The sequence below is a fragment of the Eumetopias jubatus genome, unplaced genomic scaffold (assembly GCF_037043125.1).
Source record: "Eumetopias jubatus isolate StellerSeaLion01/CBP00866 unplaced genomic scaffold, mEumJub1_p1.0 scaffold_7, whole genome shotgun sequence".
Classification (NCBI taxonomy): domain Eukaryota; kingdom Metazoa; phylum Chordata; class Mammalia; order Carnivora; family Otariidae; genus Eumetopias; species Eumetopias jubatus.
The window spans coordinates 83,829,058-83,848,291 of record NW_028274813.1 but is presented as its reverse complement, the minus strand read 5'-3'; the positions used below and the strand labels follow the sequence as shown (position 1 = coordinate 83,848,291).

At 42.4% G+C, this 19,234-nt stretch overlaps 2 protein-coding genes across 13 annotated transcripts in view; both read right to left on the bottom strand.

Moving 5' to 3' along the window:
- MAPKBP1 (mitogen-activated protein kinase binding protein 1) overlaps positions 1 to 8,647 on the bottom strand; it is a 51,864-nt gene extending 43,217 nt beyond the window's left edge. For 2 of the 3 annotated variants that reach the window (XM_028094467.2, XM_028094469.2), the window contains exon 1: positions 7,774 to 8,647. In XM_028094467.2, the coding sequence (XP_027950268.1) occupies positions 7,774 to 7,890 (117 nt within the window). In that variant the 5' untranslated portion in view covers positions 7,891 to 8,647. The remainder of the gene's footprint in view (positions 1 to 7,773) is intronic. The other variant, XM_028094468.2, reaches the window with a different exon arrangement.
- A 1,298-nt stretch (positions 8,648 to 9,945) lies between these two features.
- The window catches only part of MGA (MAX dimerization protein MGA), a 100,577-nt gene continuing 91,288 nt past the window's right edge, over positions 9,946 to 19,234 (bottom strand). For all 10 annotated transcript variants that reach the window (XM_028094448.2, XM_028094454.2, XM_028094455.2 and 7 more), the window contains 3 exons: positions 18,745 to 18,978; positions 17,479 to 17,655; positions 9,946 to 16,181 (listed from right to left, as the gene is read on the bottom strand). In XM_028094448.2, the coding sequence (XP_027950249.1) occupies positions 14,905 to 16,181; positions 17,479 to 17,655; positions 18,745 to 18,978 (1,688 nt within the window). In that variant the 3' untranslated portion in view covers positions 9,946 to 14,904. The remainder of the gene's footprint in view (positions 16,182 to 17,478; positions 17,656 to 18,744; positions 18,979 to 19,234) is intronic.

The window sequence follows — 19,234 nt, the reverse complement described above, 5'->3', positions numbered from 1 at the left end:
CCCAGCTGCACCATCTACTGGCTATGTAACCACCAGCTACTCACCTGACCTCTTAGCATCCGTTTCCTCATCTACAAAACGGGGACAGTAACAGTATTGACAGAAGAGTGGTGTGAAATGTGAATGAGATAATATATGTGGAATAGCACAGGACATAGCAAAAGCCAATGAGTAAATGTTCGTCATTATTAGCACTACAAATATTATTTCTAGTACGATTTTAGGAGCGTAACATAAGGGCAGGAAGCACTGACAACAAAATCTGGAAAATGTGGTTCCAGTAAGCACACTGCCTGAAAATGCTGAATGGCACAAATCCATAATGGATGGGGGAAAAAAAGAAACTTGAAAAGTAAAAGAACAAATAGTCAAGATCAAGTCCTTGGGGATTTAAATTTAAAAAAAAAAAAAAAAATCATATTAATTACCTAACACAAAAACCTCACTCATCTCCATCCTCACCCACCATGATGACACTGATAGCATCACATCCTTCAGAAACTACCAACACTTTGGCAGTGTTCTATTTCTTGACTTTGGGTGGTGATGAAAAGGGGGACCATGTTGTAATTACATACAATATTATATTATTATATTTCATAAGCTTTTCTGTGTCTGTTATATTTCATAATTTTTTAAAAGTTAGTTTTGTTTTTTAAGTGCCAGCACCTTTAACGAGGTCAGCTGAGCATATGGGGTAATGACCAGAGGCACCACTAAAGGAATACAGATCTCAAAGCCTGATGAGAGGTATGATGGGAAGTTGGAAATCGTAGTGTGCTCAGCATGAATGAGAAGCAATGTTCAAATCCAGAAGAACCTAAGACACTCCCTTCTCAGAATTCCTCCAAAAAAGAATCTGCTACACTGAAAAAAAAAAAAAAAAAACAAACAAGAAATCAGCCATGTGGTTTCACTAAGTGCTCCAAGATTTTCAAGTAAATTTAAATCTCAGCTATGAAAGAAAGGGCAGGGAGGGGAAAAGACCTTTAGCTGCATCCCAGTTTTAGGAAGAGAGATAAGGCATATAAACTTAGAAATCTAGACAAAAAAAAAAAAAAGACTTTTATAGACTACAGAAGCAACAAAAAGCATTATAAACATTCTCTGTGCTAAAATGAGAGGGGGTGAAATTTACTCCCTAGAAGTCTAAGAGGAGATACCCATCCTGTGATGTGAACTCATTCTTCTGTAAGTGCCCTTCAAAAACAGAGGAAAATGTTGTTGCCAATTAAGAAGCACTGTAGACTTGCTGATATAACTGCTGGGAGGGAGGAAGCCAAGATGTGGAAAATGTGAACACTCAAAAATACCAACCCTAAAGATCCACACTGCCCAGTCTGTCATACTCACTTTATTTCTTGCCCTCCCCTAACCTTTCTTTTCATTTTAAGAGGTAACAGAAGTTAAGGTAAAAACCACAATGTGGATCTGATTCAGCAAACATCCAAGCAGGTGGGCAGCTCTCATTGCACAACTCCACTGAGAACTGCTGTCAAAGGAAGCTGACAGAAAACCTGGCCTTGGCCCGCATTAAACAATGGAGCCTAGACGAGAGGCTTAGCTTGCAGCAGTGGGAATGTGATGTATAATACAACAAATCCTACTGAAAACATGGTAGCTTTTTTTTCTAACCAACACTGCAGTCAGCCCATGAAGTAAAACCAACAGATACTCTGAGAACAACAGTGCAAGAGACCACGTTCCCAGAGAAGCTTAGTTTGAATAAACATAGTCCCAAATTTCAAGCCCTGGACTGTTTTCCAAAAAAGGGGGCAGTGATAACAGCCACAAGCCCAACTTTAGATGCAGGAGGTTGATGGAGAGGTTACAGAAGTCAGGCTAAAGGCTCACTTCTACCAATGTTTTTTCATTAGTCAAGGGATGAAACATGCAAGTGACAAATGGAAGAGGGAAGAGTGAAGGCAGAGAAATACCAATGGCCCCAAAGACATTCAAAATATGGGCAGGAAATAAAGACAGTGACTCAAACTGACCCAATGGGGGAAACTTGCCTTAAATTGCAAGAGGAGGGAGGGAAAAGAAACTTGGAAAGCAGCAGTGCTGTTAGACTCTGAAATGAGTGAGACCAAGTAGATGACGGAAGGCTTTGCGAGACAACTTAAAGCCTGAAGAAGCTGGGCTATTTTAGACAGCAAAGGAGGAGCTGGGCTGGGGAGAAAGGAATCCTCCCTCTCCAGTGAGAATCACTTTGAAGGCTGAGGGCAGCTGCAGGCACCGGAAGGAGAAATGAAGCAGAGATAGAAGGAACAAAACCAGGAGAACACCTCACACTTTTCATTGTACACCACCTGTTCTGAGGATTTCAACACACTTCATAAGCCTTACTTGAGGAATATATCATAGATAGAAAATTCAGTAAGTTGCTCAAGGTCATTCACAAAAGGCAGGTGAGGGGCAGGGCTTCTGCCCACAGGGGCCCTCTACCCTTGGCCATCTACTTCTAGGTGGGGAGCCCAGAGAGGGTGTATTAAACAGTAAAAACTCTTGGTCCCTATGAGTGCCCAGGGAAGTGGGTAGTGGAATGGTGACATTAAAAACCAGCCAGGACTCAGAGATATTATCATAAAGTTTCCAATTCCTGCCCACAGAGGAAATTCCTGCTGATCTGTCTTAGTAAGGCAATTATCAGTTCCTCATATCTGACCCTACAACAGGGCAGTTCTCTCAGATCTATCTCTGACATAACAGTTAACAGAGCAATCAGTCTAAAAGACAACAGTGGAGATAAAAACTACCCAAGGAGAAGAGTATACTTACTGGGCTAGCTTTCTACACTCTCAAGAAGCCTCAATGAGGGGGCACCTGGGTGGCTTAGTTGTTTAAGCGTCTGACTCGTGATTTCAGCTCAGGTCATGATCTCAGGGTCATGGGATTGAGCCCCACATTGGGCTGCACACTCAGTGAAGAGTTCGCTTGAGATTCTCTCTCTCTCCCTCTCCCTCTGTCCCTCCCCACATTCATGCTCTCTCTCCCTCTCTCCAATAAATAAATAAATCTCTAAATAAAGTAAAATAATTTTAAAAAAAGAGAGAAGAAGCCTCAATGAGTACTTGGGTATGAAGCCAACAGATTTCAGGGTCCTAGCACTTAAGCCACAGGTCTGTAACCCAGCAGCGGGCTTCTGGTGGAACTTAATGTATACACTGCTCTGTGGGGAGCCTGCTTCTCCCTCTCCCTCTGCCTGCCACTCCCCCTGCTTGTGCTTCCTCTCTCTCTCTCTGTCAAATAAATAAAAAATAAAATCTTTAAAAAAACAACTACTGGGGCACCTAGGTGGATCAGTCGTTAAGCATCTGCCTTCGGCTCAGGTCATGATCCCAGGGTCCCGAGATCAGGCCCTGCATCGGGCTCCCAGCTTCTCCCTCTCCCACTCCCCCTGCTTGTGTTCCCTCTCTCGCTGTCTCTCTCTCTCTGTCAAATAAATAAATAAAATCTTAAAAAAAAAAAAAAAAAACTACCAAACTCTACAACCAGAGGGAAGCCTGGGTGGCTAGGCTGGGTAAGTGTCTGCCTTCGGCTCAGGTCCTGGGATGGAGTCCCACGTCAGGCTCCTTGCTCAGCGAGGAGCCTGCTTCTCCCTCTGCCTGCCATTCCCCCTGCTTGTGCTCTCTCTCTCTCTCTGACAAATAAAATCTTTTTTAAAAAATTAAAATAATAATAAATAATTAAATAAATAAATAAAATAATAAAAAAAAACTCTACCCCCAGAGCTTCTGATTCCATATAGCTAGGATGGGGCCCAGGAATGCGTATTTTTAAAAATGCTGCAAAAGTATTCTATCTCACTGGTGTCCTGACTCCTCCCCCAAGTCGAGAGCCATCAAGCTTAAGCCAATGATCCAAACATAAATGCTTTGGAAATGAATATGTTTCCCACTACCAAATAGGCAGATTAAAGAGTCTCAGTACTAATACCTGGACTCAAACACTGAGCAAAAGCTGCAATTAGATTATTGCCAGTTTTTTCTCTTCCATGAAAATCCCCTACACAAACTCTTCTTAGAGCCACATATTAAAAGGCTCAAAGCTCCACCATACAACCAGACACGAGAAAATTTGGGGAAAAAATGAGAGAGAAAAAGAGAGAGAATGCATTAGACTTGTATCCATAAAAACTGAGAACTAGAAGAAAGCTACAAGTCATCTTACCCATTGTTTCCAGAAGAATAATACATAGCCCAGATTGGACAAATGGCTATTAAGGAGGAGGAGGATTTCAAAACCTCTTCATTTACTTTTTCAAAATCTAACTCTCCAGCACAGGCAATCCTTTTGTATCCCTAACTTACATTGTGCCTGCTCGGCTTCATTCCATTTCTGTCCTTTGTTAAAATAGAAAAATGACCCAGCTCCCTCCACATAAAAATCTTCCAGAAACTTTAAGAAAAGAGGGGGAGGAGGGCGCCTGGGTGGCTCAGTTGGTTAAGCGACTGCCTTCAGCTCAGGTCATGATCCTGGAGTCCCGGGATCGAGTCCCAGGATCAAGTCCCGCATCGGGCTCCCTGCTCAGCAGGGAGTCTGTTTCTCCCCCTGACCCTCCCCCCTCTCATGTGCTCTCTCTCTCATTCTCTCTCTCAAGAAAATAAATAAAATCTTAAAAAAAAAAAAAGGAGGGGAGGGCTAGCTACCCAGAGCACACACATGCTTAAGGAAAACACAGCCTCGGCTGAACGGCAGAACTGACAACTGTGCAGAATTTGAAGTTGAAGGGTGTTTACAACTGATAACTTTGAGTTACACTTCATTAAGACTCAGATCTGGCAATAAAACCTCAAATTACTCTTTTCTAATTCTATCTAACTGAAGAGACTTCCCTCCCTCAGAGAAAGTTCAATACAAATCCTAAATCTCAAGTTCCCATTTCTCAATCAAGACTCTCAATCCCCATTTCTACTTGGCTCTCATTCCAGCTTTTAACCATATGTCAACCATATTTTTAACTAAGTCTATCCTGAGTTAAAAAGTCTTTAATGAGCACTACTTTCTGCATTGATGCACTTTCCCTTCTCACTTGCGCCCTTCACACCTAATGAGGCTGGCTACATCTCTACTTCTTTTTCAACATCTTATTATTCCTAATTTCAATTTTTCTTTAAAGACATTTCTTTAAAGACATCACCAATCCTCCTGATTATCTCCTATTCTTCTGGAATTCCAAGTTTATCCCCACTATATCTGACATCATTAAAGTGTTTTCATTCATTTCATTTCATTCATTTATTCATATTCACTTAGGATTTACTGCACACCTTACACTATACTAAACAGTGTGATGTAAAAGAAATAAAGAACATGACCCCTGGCCTTAGGAAATGAAGACATACATAAAAGAACAATTAGAGATTGGTTCTAAGGTAGTGGGGCTACTCAGAGAAGTCCCTGAGACTCCTGTAAATATAGAGCTGGATGTAAAAGTTAAGTGGAGAATTTGGTGAAAAGGCTACTTTAGACAGGGGGAACAGTATGACTCAAAGCAGCAGGCCATCTCAGGTAAGAGCTGCACAAAGGCCCTCTGTCACTTCCTTCTTTACCCCTACCCCATCCTCAAAGGCATATGTCTTTTGGTCTTCAAATTTTATTTCAGAGTTAGTTATCTGTGAATTACAAGCTTTCTGATTGTTACCATGATGACCCACAGCCACCACGTATCAGAGCAGCTCACAAAGCTTTATACATCAGGTCCTACGTGGATTACTACAGGGCAGGCTTTTAGAATCATCTTAAGTCGAGACTTCAATAAGGAGTGTGAGGAGTCAGGCATCTGTAGGGTCCCAGGCACACACAGACAGCCACTACTTTTGGGTACTAAAGACAGACACCAGCACTCTTGCTCTGTCGGACTACTCAAGGGTCATTCAACTTCAGCTAAGTATTTCCTTCATTCACAGCTCTAGGACAAACAAAGCCATTTAAAGCAGTCTGAAACACTGAATTTCTATTTGAAACAGGGATGTTTAATGGTGATGCCACACGGATGCTCTTTTTCACTGTTTTCCTAGAGAGCTTGTCCTCTTCTCTTGCCTCAGGACTCAGTTCAAGCACCCCTGTGAAGTCTTTCCTAATTCCCCTAAGCTGACTTAGGTTCCCTTCCCTGTGCTGCCCTTAAGACCTTTATGCTTACTTCTAGGACAGCACTTAACATACCAAGTTGTAATTATTTGTTTATATATGTGACTAGCCACAAGCTCTTTGATGGCAAGGATGTTTTATTCATCACTGATTCCATACATAACAGGCACACAATAAACATTTGTTGAGTCCATTAATGATGAGTGATATGGGAAGTTTTAAAGAATGGTGGACTGCACCTTCTGGATTCAGACCAAAATTATAGTAAGTATTAACACTGAAGAATAAACTCCCATTACACATTTCTACTACCTATAGCATTCGTAGTCAGAAAAAGAAGCCAAAACATATGAGAAGATTGCTCTAGTAGTGGTGGTCACTGTCAAGTTACCAGCCAAGAATAAGAGAGCTTGCAGTACTAAGAATGATCCAACACAGTAAATGAGTGAAGAGAGTCAAATCTAACACAGTTTCTAAGTTCCAGGCTCATTCTCCTACCTCTGGAGAATATGAACAATGAACTCCTATTAAGAGTCCTTGGAAAGGTCACCAACTCCACTGCCATGGAACCTTGTGGCTAATTTCAATTCAATATGACCTCTGCTGAAATACACAGGAAGGCTGTTCTCCTTCTGACCACATCCAAGTAAGGTTCTGTTAAAGGACAGATATCTGAACCAAGTCCTTCCAGAATCCTTCCATGTTGCACATGAGCACTCTAAGTCATTACTCATTGGCCCACTCATCCTCTGAAGAGATACAGGCAAGGCAATAAAATGCTGCTGTCTCCAATGTCTCTCTCTATAGCAATCCTGGACCACACAAGGCTACTGTGTTTATAGGCTGCTAATATGACACAAAAGTCTAATCTGATTCTGTGGGAACAAAGCCCTAGATTCCTTCAGGGATTAAATAAATTTGGTCTGCTTATGTATTCCCAAAATTGTGGGGGCTCAACGAAGTTGAAGAAAGCATAAAGACCAACACCCAGGCAAGTGAGGGGATGGAGAGGGACTGGCCTCTGAGGAACTTGTGCAGCAGGGTGGCACAGAGTAAGACAGGCAATGTGTAAGGACAAACCAGGAGGACTGTTTTGCTTGCAGATACCTGGCTCCTTGCATGTTATCATTCCTAAGCATCCAAGAGGCTCCAGTTAAATTAATTTAGGCTTCTGGAAGAGACAAATAAATTTGTTTTGACCCCAGGCAAAAGCATTTAGCAAGTCAATTCCTCAAATTAGGTGTTCTTTCTGCTACTACTGTCTTGCATAACCTCAGCTGTGACACTAAAACCTGCAGTTATATTAGTCACAACTTAGCCCTTCACAGGGTATGTGGTCCCACTACCTCATCCAAAATGGGAAACTGAGTCATCACTTATGAACTGGCTTCCCCAAGCACAGTCTTAGTTTGTAGGGAAGCCACAACTGAATCCAGGTTGCCTTCCTCCTATTCCTTTTCACGGAGAAATCTCGTCATGCTCACTCCTGCTGCTCTTTTTCCTTTAACCTAAACTTAAATCATTGCTTCCTTGAGGCGCAGAGATGGGCAAACTTGATCCTTTAGAGCCAACAAGAGCTTCTGGTTCTTCTCTTTCCGGAGAAAGAGGAAGGTGAAAGAGGAACACGGAACAGAAGAGAGGGACGGTGGGAAACGGGTGCCTCCCAATACTAGGACTCACCTTGGAGCTGAGGTCCTCTCGCCGGTTTCCTGCCTTACTCCTGCGTAATTTGATGGATGGGGATCGCAGCAGGTTCTTGATCCGGCTGGTAATAGTTGACCCTTCCACAGCCATCATGATGAGAAGCCCCGGGGGACAGTTCCTGGCCCAGTCTTGGAACTTGTCTCAAAAGCGGCACTGCCTTCCCACTCCACAGGTCCTTCCAGTATGCCCTCCCACTGACCTGAGATGGCAGAGGCCACCTTATCTTCTGCCTAGCCGTGTCTGCAGCTCTTATCTCTAAGCATTACCCTCTCCCTTCTCCTCATACCTGCCTTCAAGCCCTGCGCGGGTTCTTACGTCTGAAGGACAAACCCACGAAAAAGAGGGGGGGAAAAAGCCAGAGCTGCAAAGAAATACCAGGCCCACGCCTGCCAGAGACGTTCAGCCAGAGGGATGGGATTGGCCCTGGTAGGGCTTGTGGTTGGTCTGGTCCCCGTTAATTCCCAACTGTTCCCATGGCAACTGCAGGGTCTAAAGAAGGAGGCCGCCGAGGCCACCGAGGAGTCCCGCCCGGGGCTTGGACACCTGAGCTGGCGGCCGCAGGGACACTCAGTGCGGCGGGGCTCGCTGTGGCCCGGCAACCCGTTCTGCCACGGGAGCCTCCCTCCCCCACCCTCGACCCTCGGGAGCTCGCTCTCGGCCCTCCGCAGGGGCCTTGGACCCTTCTCTTTCACCTCCCTCAGCAGCCCCAGCAACTCGCCAGCGCCCCCGCTCGGGCCCAGCCTCACCAGCCCCAGGGCGCGGGGGGCACCCCGCTCACAGCGCCCTCAGGCATCGCGCTCGGCGATTTCAGCTCCGCAGCAGCAGCGGCAGCAGTAGCTATGGTGGCACGAGCGGCTCAAAACGCGAACTACCGCCTGGGCCAAACTACGGGCTGGTGAGGCGGAGCCCAGGCGAGGGGGTGCGGTCTGTAACCAGGAGGGCGTTCTGAGAGTGGACCAGTAAGGCTTATGGGGGCGGAGCCAATAAAAGGGCCTAGGAAGCAGAGATGGGACTCGAAAACTAAGGGTTCCGCACAGTGCAGTCGCGGGGAGCGCTCCTAAAGGAAGGTCAACATAACATGGCTTCATAATTGAGAGAACCAGCCTTTTATGGTATTATCAGGCCCGGTCCTCCGGAGAAGTGCACTTCCCAGAGTCCCAACAAGACGGTAACCACGCCCCCGGGGTGCAGCAGTTGGCATTTGATAGGCCCGAGGAACCTTAGCCAAAACTAACTCCTAGCTCACAATTACAAGGTTGAGGTAAAGCTATAAGGCTCTGCTCCCATCGACCCCAAGCGCAGGGATTTAGAGCGGTTTGAATCGTTTCTGCTCGCCGCCTCCCCTTTAACCTAAGTGAAATGACTCCCCTGAGTAACTCTTTAGATCGATAACAAGTGTTTTGAACTGGGCAACCTGATTGGCCGTGATCGAAAAAGGGGCGGGAGATAGCCAAGAACTGAGCTTTAGGTGTGTTGAGGGAAGGGAGATAAGTGAATGCTCCTGAAATAATGTTTCTTTTAGGCTCCAAGATCCCACCGCACTCTCTCACCTAGAGTTGACAAGGATTTTGTTGATCCAGATCTTTTCCTTGTTTCTGTCAAAATTTACTCTTTTCCCTAGTATCGTTACTTTGGCGAGGTCACCGACAAACTTGTCGGCACTAGACTTAGTGGTATGATTTTTCTAGTTCATTGTGGGGGGAGAGAAGTGGCGCGCGCGCACAGAAATACTCTTTACATACTTCTTAGGTGTCTCCTGTTTTCTGGAAGTCCTTTGGCCTCGTTGCTACTTCAAGATTGCCTATGAAAAGGTTAACGTAAGCCAAAAGACTCGCACCCCAGACAAAGCATACGTTGATATGTATAGTTTCACCCTATCCAAATCTTTGGAACCCCTGGGGGAAACAACGCGTTAGCAAAAGAGAAGGACCCCTAAACCCACTGCTGTGGGTGCACCTTGTACAGCCATTTGGCAAAAGAGGTATGTACTTGTATGTATTGCAGCCATGTATTGTAAACGAGATCTGCAAAGCCCACGTTGAAACAAAAATCAGGCAAGTCACCTCCTAGACGACCAACTGGCAAAGGCTACCAGAAGCATGAGGCTTCCTTCTCTTCCACCCAATGGAGACATAATGCAACATAAAATGGGATTTTCCATTTATTTCTCAAATCTGAAGGAAGGAGGCAAGGGTCAGCCACAAAGTATGTAATGGAAAGTTGGTTCCTTCAAATCCTTGCTACTCTCTTCTACCTCTATGAGGGAGAGAGGGAGGAGTGAATGTAACACTAATAAATGGTGCCACCTGCCGTCTTTACTTGTGTGCTACATGCCCCAGCAACTGCCACCTCCACCCTCGAGTTGTCCCTAATTCTCTCCGCATCATTTTGTGTCCACTAGTGGTTTGCTCACATCACTTGTGGCCAGGTAAGTTTACAAAGTGTCATTGGTCATTTCCCGTCCAAAGTTAGCCTGGTTTATCCCCTTAGAGACGTTCCCCAAATTACTCTAATTTGAAGCTGAAGCTGTAGAGACAAATCCAAGCTCCTTTCATTGTCTAAAATGATCTAGCTGAAAGACTGAGAACAGTGTAATTAGATATTCTAAGTCTAGAACCTGCATACTTCCAATCTAAGGCCAACCATGTATTTTTAATTCTTCACCATTTAATCCATTTGTCTAGATATCATGCAGCTTTTGAATTGTCAATATGGGAATAGGCTGTAGGCTGTTCCCATGCTTCATGAACTAATTCCTCATAAAATAGTAATCCTAGGTCTAGCGTGAAAAGCGCTATCCCTTTCTCCAAACTAACTGCCAACCTACCCTCCAAACGCAGTCGACCCTTATATAAGTATTTCACCATCCATACACTATTTCACATTTTATTCTGCTTGTATATGTCCTAAACATACATGGCTGTCAGATTCTAAAATTGTATATGTCTAGGAATAGATGCATACAATTTTGCACTATGCTCATTAGATCAGACTTTAAAATTCACCCTAGGCTTAACATGCAAAAAGGTGAAATTGTAAGATCCTGGAAAACTAACAGGCTGGAGTAAACATTTGCTCATCAGTTCAAATATTTATTGAGCACCTTTACATGCAAGGCACTGTGGGACAGCTGAGATCAATGCTTGCAGTTGGAAACAGGATGGATCTCAAGTGCTTCCAAGACTGCTTTCCTACTTAACAAAATCTCTTCTAACAGCAGTTTGCAATGATAGAAGAATTTAGCAGAGCTTAGATCTGTCTCAAAATACCCAACTCATTCCATGGTTTAGCCTTCTCACCTTCCACATACGCCTCCATCACACTATTACTCAACGCTTATGTTATCCCTGTAGAGCAGTTCAGCCATACTTAATATACTGCAACCATGCCTCAGTTCAGAATTTGTTTATATCAAATTATTCCCCTTAGTTTTAAAAATGCATTTATTTTTGACTGATCTTTTTTCTCCAAATGGCAGTGAGTCTGTATACCTCAGCTTTAATTTTCTGTATCCAGCCATTCGTGTTCATGTAAAATTTGATTAGAGATAATACAATAACATGAAGATTTGATGTCTTTATAAGGATTTTCTTCAAAATCAATTATGTGCCAGAAATGTATTCAGATTCTTGGTTATCCATCATTCTCTACAAAAGTACCTGAAAATGTGCCTACTCTGTGCATTTGTTTTTTAATCTGGACGTGAGGAACAAGGGTTATCACCATTTTTCAGACCCGTCTTCAAAGTGCATTTACCTCTCAATTCACCAGATCCCATTCAATTATCTTAACCAGTATAATTAAAAGAAAAAAACAAAAAAACACACACACTACTCGACACTGCCCCAAATTATGTATGGATTATCTGCCTTTCATCTGTGTTCAAAACATTTCAAACCTGTTACAGAAGGGCCTGTCAGGTATTTCATCCATAGTTCCGGGGAGGGGGAACCCTGAATTTATTATACATTTACCCAAAGTAATTTGCATGAAGTTCATAATACACAGACTTCATCTGTTAGTGATCTTAGTTTGAATGTCTAAAGGACTCCTTTAATAAAACATTTTGTAAATTTTGATACTAGTTAGTTAACATGTACCTTGCTTTAAGAACATTTACTGTCCTTAGCCCCTGAGACTGTGTCCCATTATTCTCTAAGGTAACCGGCATATTACCTTGCACACATTAGTATTATGAGGCTAGCCTTTCTTCACTGTAGAACTTCTTGAGACAATCACCTGCTGTCAATTTGTGTAAAATTTTGAAGTCTCCATGTAAAACATGCTACGATTAGCAAAAATCTCCCCTAGACGGCATGTCAGACACTTTGAAAACAGTAAGGAATTCCTATGATAAAACTACTTCAGTGGCACCTCTCTCTCAAATGACTCAGGGCTGCTGAGCCCAACTCAGCACAAACCTCCCAACACCAAATCCTGCTTTAATTATTATAACTGATTTATTTCAAGTTTATACATTCTGCCTTCCACTCACCAATCTTCTGTTCTTACATTTCTAAAAAAATAGTCATTTTTCAAAAGCAGAAAAGGAAAGATATATATTTAATATATAAAAGAAAAGGCTAAATCTGACATAATTATATTCTTAAAAACATTCCATTTATTTACAGATGTATAAAAAGGCGAATTATTGGTCTACTGAGATCATGCTTCTTATAGTGTTAAGGTGAGAGCTCACTATCCTCCCAATTCCTCAACTCCTCTCACTCAACTACATCTTTCATAATCACACATGTCATTTTCATAGATCAGTTTCTCCTGGGGTAAGGTTAAAAGGAGTTTTTGGAGATTTGAGATTTCTGTCACGACTGCAGGAGTGTTGTGAAGACTGAGCCCTCCAAATTAGCCCTCACAACTTACTAGTTCTAAGAGGTCTTGAAAACACCATTATCTTGGGAGTTTGTAAAGACATCTGCAGCCTTCCTTAAACACCTGGAATCATCTCTCATTTCCATCTTTGTACATCTCTCATGTCAATTATCTTCCCATCAAGAACTGATTATTACCTGTTTATTTTCTCCTAAAAAAGGGAACAGTGTTCAGAAGCAGAATGGTCCTTCTTTTCCTGAGGATTATTCAACTCACTTGCCTTCTCCTTTGGCTGACCCTCAAAAGCCATAACAAGAGCCTTGGGAAGTCAGGAGGAAATGTGAGGACGAGACAAGCAAGTTAATAATGGGAAACTGCTATACCTGGATTAAAGTACTAGGATCTCCAAGGACAATTATTAGCAGGGGAGACAGGTGCTGGACTCCTTGGCTAAGGCATTGAATGAAATCTGCTGGGTAAAGAGGAGTGGGAGGGATAATGAGAAGCTGAGGGGCACTCATTACCTACTTCAAGCTTCTTCAAAAACCTTTAAAGGAGGGAAGGTTGAATGCTGATAAGCATGTCTAGAAAGGCAAGTAGCACAAAACCAACAAAGAATTTGCTCTCACTGCAATTTGCAGAGGAAATTTTTCCACTCTTTTTCAATCTGCTGATTACCAGAGTTACTAGAAAGGGAACCAACCATGGAAGTACTAATTCACCGGCTAGAACCATTCCAAAGCTGGTCTCACAACCTATGTCTGAAGATATGCTGAGTGGGATTTGGCATAAAGAAGGCAAAGGGGGGTGGGGAGGATGCAGAAGAAATAGCATCACCTAGGCACAGCCCAGGCACTGGAAGCTCTTGTGTTAGTGTTTCACAACACAAGCAAATCCTGTCAATGAAGACAGAACAGGGGTTACATTCCAAAATATAATTATTTAAGAAAGGCAAAATGCAGCAGCTAAATCCCAATCTATACATTTTCAGAATAGTGATTCTTGCCCCCAGGAGTTTCCAAGAGACCCCTCAAGTGCACCATGATTATTTACAAACTAGATAGGAAACGTCATTTCTATACTCAATACAAATCTCATCTTCTAGGCTGAAAACTTCAGCCTTTGAGAAATCTATGAAAACAACTATACAAAAATATAAATATCTTTATCTTTACAGGCTGTCAGTCCTTCACACCCTGACAGCTAATGAGTGAAAAAGCTCTACAGATCATTGAATCCATGGTAGCAGATAATAAAAAATATATCTCGTGATTCAAATACTGCCTCATTTCCCTGGTAAAGAGTGCCTACTGTGACTTTTCTTTTCTTTACATCCTGTGCAGGTAACAGTGAATGAAACCTTCAAGCACCAGGAGGCTGGTTTGATTTGGGAAACATCCAGCCCCACAATTTTTTGTTTTGGCCACTGTCTCTGGTCTGGGCAGGGAATGCTTTTCATTTTAGCTGTCTCTTGAGTGATGTGATTTGTGAAAAGGGGAGAGCTCCCTCTGTGCCTACCTCCAAAATATATATTCCAGGTAGAAATCCCTGGTACTGTGAAATGTCTTTCAACACCCAGACAGTAAGGGAGAACTAGTATTTTCCTTAACATCTCAAAATAATCACCTTAGTATTAAAAGTTAAAAGCATTCCTACGTTACCAGAAGGCTTGGATTTATAATTCTGATTGAAAACATAAGGGAATGGAAGCTACTTGGGATATGAAAGAGGACAAAATTTTGCTGAATGACACAAAGTGTTTCACTTTGGTATTCCATGGTACCCATCCTCTCTCCCACTACTCTTGAAACACCAACTAAAAACTATCTCTTCTGGATCCCTTCGCACAAGTGCATCACATTCCTTGGATTTCAGACTTAAACCACTTAAAACAACAGCTATCCACTACAGTTCAGCCCATAGCAACTCCAAAGTCTCAAGCAGCTTTTTCTCTGGGAGGGAAGAACTAGGAACCACTATGGACCTAGAGTCTTGTTATGAATTCCTTGGGTAAGAGGGGCACCTCGTGTTCAGTAATGGATCACATCTTCTTAGAGAGGATGAGGAGACCCAGCACCACAAGTGAGGTAACACATTTTAACATGATCAGAATTTCATAGTAGTAATTTCTAATATCGAGGTCAGCACCCTACCCCCCTTTCTCTACCATTATCCACCGCATCAAAGTCAAGGATCACAGCTCCATGACACAAACAGATGCCTACAGAGAAAGGAGGTTTCCCTCATAGCCTGGCTTCTGCCTGAGGACAAATAAGTTCATTTCCCTGCAGAACTTGGTGAGGCCCCAGAGTTGCCCAATTTGGCCACAACAGGTGCCAGCGTGGGCATCACCTTGCTCTCCCGGCATTCCTGGTCATTCCCTGTTAAGTTCATTTTGTGTCCAACCGATCCAACTTTGGCAGCTACAGGTGCCAAAGAAGGCATCACCTTGAGACTCTGACCATCTGCATCACTAGAAGGATTAGCTACTTTTAAACCTAGAGGTGCCAACTTTGGCATAGGCCTCCACAAAGTATCTGTGCTGCTGTTCTCTAGGCCAGCCTTCATGTGTAGAACAGGAGGCGAGGACACACTTTCAGGCTCTGCAGGGACGCCAGAAGTACTCTTCCCTCCATCACTGGCTTTCCTATGGGAAAGGAGGGAATCCTTTATCTCAGAGTCAATAACAATCTTAAGGACATCTGGCTCAGAGGCTGGTTCAGCAAGTTGTTTTTCATTCTCGGAAAAGTCATCATCTTCCAAGTGCAAGAGGAGAGGACTGACAGAGTCACTCTCCCCTTGTACATCAGGTAACTCTTTCAAACCAGTTCCCAAGTGGCCAACTTGGAAGGTTGTTCGGTTCCCAGGAGGAAGCTTACTGATAAAAGCCCGTCGAGCATCCCCTGTGAACTCCGTATCCATAGAGGTGGGCAGTTCAGCCAGGCTAACAGAGTCATCATTTAGTTGCTGATTAAGAAAAGCAATCTCATTGAGCAATGAAGTCAGTGTCTCATCAGTATCATCCTCATCCTCCATGTTCGTTAGCAGTTCGCTGGGATCCAACGCTGCTTCCTCTATAGCAGATGCTACTTTTCTCAGTTCCATCTCTATACTTGAGTCTTTGAGATCTTTCATCTTCAATTTATGAAATGTAGACTCCTTTGGCTTCAGTTTCTCCCGTCTAGATTCACACTCTTTCCATTTATATTGAATACCTCTCATTTCACTAGAAATCTTTTTGGGTAAGAACTCTTGCGCTTCTTGCATACTGGAAACATCAACTATCTGTGGAAAACCAGAATCTTTATTTGCCAGAAAAACCGGTGTTGGACCCAATGCCATTCTGCCATCTCTATGGTTGCTTCTGGAAGAGATTCTACCCGAATCTTCAAAGGAGTTATCTTCATTCCTGATAGTACTTTTCAGGTTGTCAGATGGCTTGCCATCAGGAACTTCACGAGGATATTTGCTGCCACCCATATCTACCAAACCTCCCTCTGTGGCCAATGATGTCACATTAACAATTCTTGGCATCATAAATAAGTCATCATTTTCTGGAGGAGGAAAAAAAATTCGTTTAGATCTACAGTGGTAAGCATCACTCTCATTCATACCCAATGACCAGAGATCTCAGAGAGTTAGTAGTCAAAATTCCCCAGTTTACTTTTTTTTTTTTTTAAAGATTTTATTTACTGGGGCGCCTGGGTGGCTCAGTCGGTTAATCGTCTGCCTTCAGCTCAGGTCGTGCTCCCAGAGTCCTGGGATCGAGCCCGCATCGGGCTCCCTGCTCCACGGGAGGCCTGCTTCTCCCTCTCCTACTACCCCTGCTTGTGTTCCCTCTCTCGCTGTGTCTCTGTCAAATAAATAAATAAATAAATAATCTTTAAGATTTTATTTATTTATTTTACAAAGAGAGTGAGTACAAGCAGGGGGAACGGCAGGCAGAGGGAGAGGGAGAAGCAGGCTCCCTGCTGAGCAGGGAGCCCGATGCGATGCGGAGCTTGATACCAGGACCCTGGGGTCACGACCTGAGTCGAAGGCAGATGCTTAAATGACTGAGCCACCCAGGCAGCCCTCACCAGTTTACGTTTGTCAAGAAGATGAAAGGAGTATTAGGTTCAAATTATGAACCTAGACCAACAAGAAAATAGGTAAAACCTAACCAAAGTACTCTAATATTCTTTGTTATTTTAAGTTCTATTTAATTATTTTATAGAAATGCTCCCCAGTTTATTTTTTATCCTGGGGCAAACATGTATCTTGATTCTGTTCACCCAATTAACTGCTACTCTGAGGGTAAAATGAAGCCCTAGAGGCAGCACTGTAGAAGAAAGGATGACCCCTCCAGAAAGGGTTTAGCAGTATTAGTGCTGGTAAAGATATCCTTTTACCTTAATAGAAATTTAGGTGCCTAGAACCTAAATCATCAAACTGAGACTTCCTTTTCAATTCTACTCCTTTTCCCCAAAAGGGAGTGGTGCTCAAACTAAATCAGGCTGGTAAAGTAGGAGTGCACCATCTCAGATTACAACACAAAATTAATAAATATTTATTAACACCAAAACCTAAAACAATGACTCATCTTCCTTTTACTTTTGTATGTTTACAATGTTTTTCATACTAGAAATAACTAAAAATCACAAAATAGTTCCCAATCGCAGGTTAAAAAAAAAAAAAAATCAATAGAGCCAAACGTGTTATAAAAAGAGGGTCATCTCTTTCCAAGGAAAATGCAAATAGAAGAGATCTTTATCATTACAGAACACATTCAAAGGCTTTCTCTGTCACAGTGAGATACCAGGGATAACTCTTTTTCACTACCCAGAGAGGACAACACCTACAACAACATACCTGACTGAGCCACAGCACTGGTGGCAACTTGAGGCTTCAGATCTGCTTCCAAGAGAGCAGGAGAAACAGTTACCACTGGTCCTGAGAATAAAGGACCTTTTAAGGTGAGCAACTGCCCCTGAGGAGTCATCACGATGTTGGCAGCGGTGTGTGGAGTGTTAGAGGGGGAGGTATTTTCTGTAAGGAAAATCAGAAATAAGTTAGGGATAAAAGGTTTTCAATTATGCTAGTATAACCTAGGAGTCTGGGAGATATCCCTAAAAAACCACACTCTTGACTTAAAAGGCAAGAAGTAAATTTCAAATTTAGTTAGGGAACCTCAACTTGGAATTTACTTTTTGAACCACTTGTCACTGCCTAACGGGTTACCTGTCCACTGATTCTCCTAAGGTACAGAACTTATGTTGACGAAAACTCAACATGCAACCACTTTTTCAACGGAATAGTTCCAACAGTCTTGATAAAGAATCTAGATGAAGGCATGCACAATTCTATCCCCAGACTGGCTTTTCTTCTTGTACTTCTACAAAGTACAAGTTTCTAGCCCTTAAAGTACAAGTTTCTAGCCCTTAAACTTTGTTTCTCCATCTATGAAATGAGCTAGACTACACGATCATTAAAATCCCTTCTTATCAAAGTTAAAACTAACTCATATTTTAGTATCCCTCCGTACTTTCTTAGATTTCCTGGTTCATACACTAGGCAACCCAAAAAGTAAAAGAGGATACACTATTCTCTAAGGATAAAAACAAGTAATATAAAAGCAACAAGGCCTCACTTCCAAAATCAAGATAGGAGAGAACAATACTTAAAACCAATTTACTTTGTTCCTTAACAGCAATTCATTGATAGGCAATCTGATGAAAATATGGAGTCTGACTCAACAAAATTAAATTTTTTTAAAATTCCAATTTATTTGTCTCAGCAAGACAACTCAACTCATGAGCAAAACTGCAGGGAAATCAAGAGCTTGGGTATAAAGTATGAAAGGATGGCAGCTTTAAAAAAAATATTCACTGAAACATTACAATAACATGACTGCTATCAAAACAAAAGTAGGTCTTACATGTTACCATAACTGGTAACCTCTTAAGATTTGCTTGAGTGTGTAAAGCTAGAAACTAAAATCTAATGTACTTAATATTCTTTTCATACAACCCATCTTTAATTCATTTAAATCTAAAATTACGGCCAAGAGAAGACTCACTCCACTGAACTAAACTGATGTTCAACTACATTAAGGAAAGCAAGAAATGTCCCTCCTACCTGTGGCCTGGTCTCTTTTTCTGGAAAGAATCAAAGGTTTCCCCTTCCTGTTATTTATAAACATCTGTCCAAGATCTACAGATGATGCAGAAGATCCTTCCTGCTGTTTGCTAGTTCTGGGAGACACATCAAACTCATCTGATCCCATCTTCTTTTTTCTTTTTTGTGCCTCTAGTGCTTGTTGTTTTGCATAAATATACTCTAGCTTCTTCAGGACCACTTCTTCTGTCTTACCTATAGGTTGATAGGGAATAAATTGTCACTCTTTATATGACCCCACATAATAATGAGAAATAGAGTCAACTGAAATTCAGTTGGTTTAACTATATTCCCCAAAACTATGGAAGGCAAGAGTGATTATAATCCAGAGGAAACGTCCCACCCAATCAAAAGGTAACTGTTAACTCTGGGAACCAAGCCGTAAACTAAGAAGTATCTGAAAAGTCTAAATGAGGATTTCTCCTCACGAAAGATGTTGTATTATACTCTT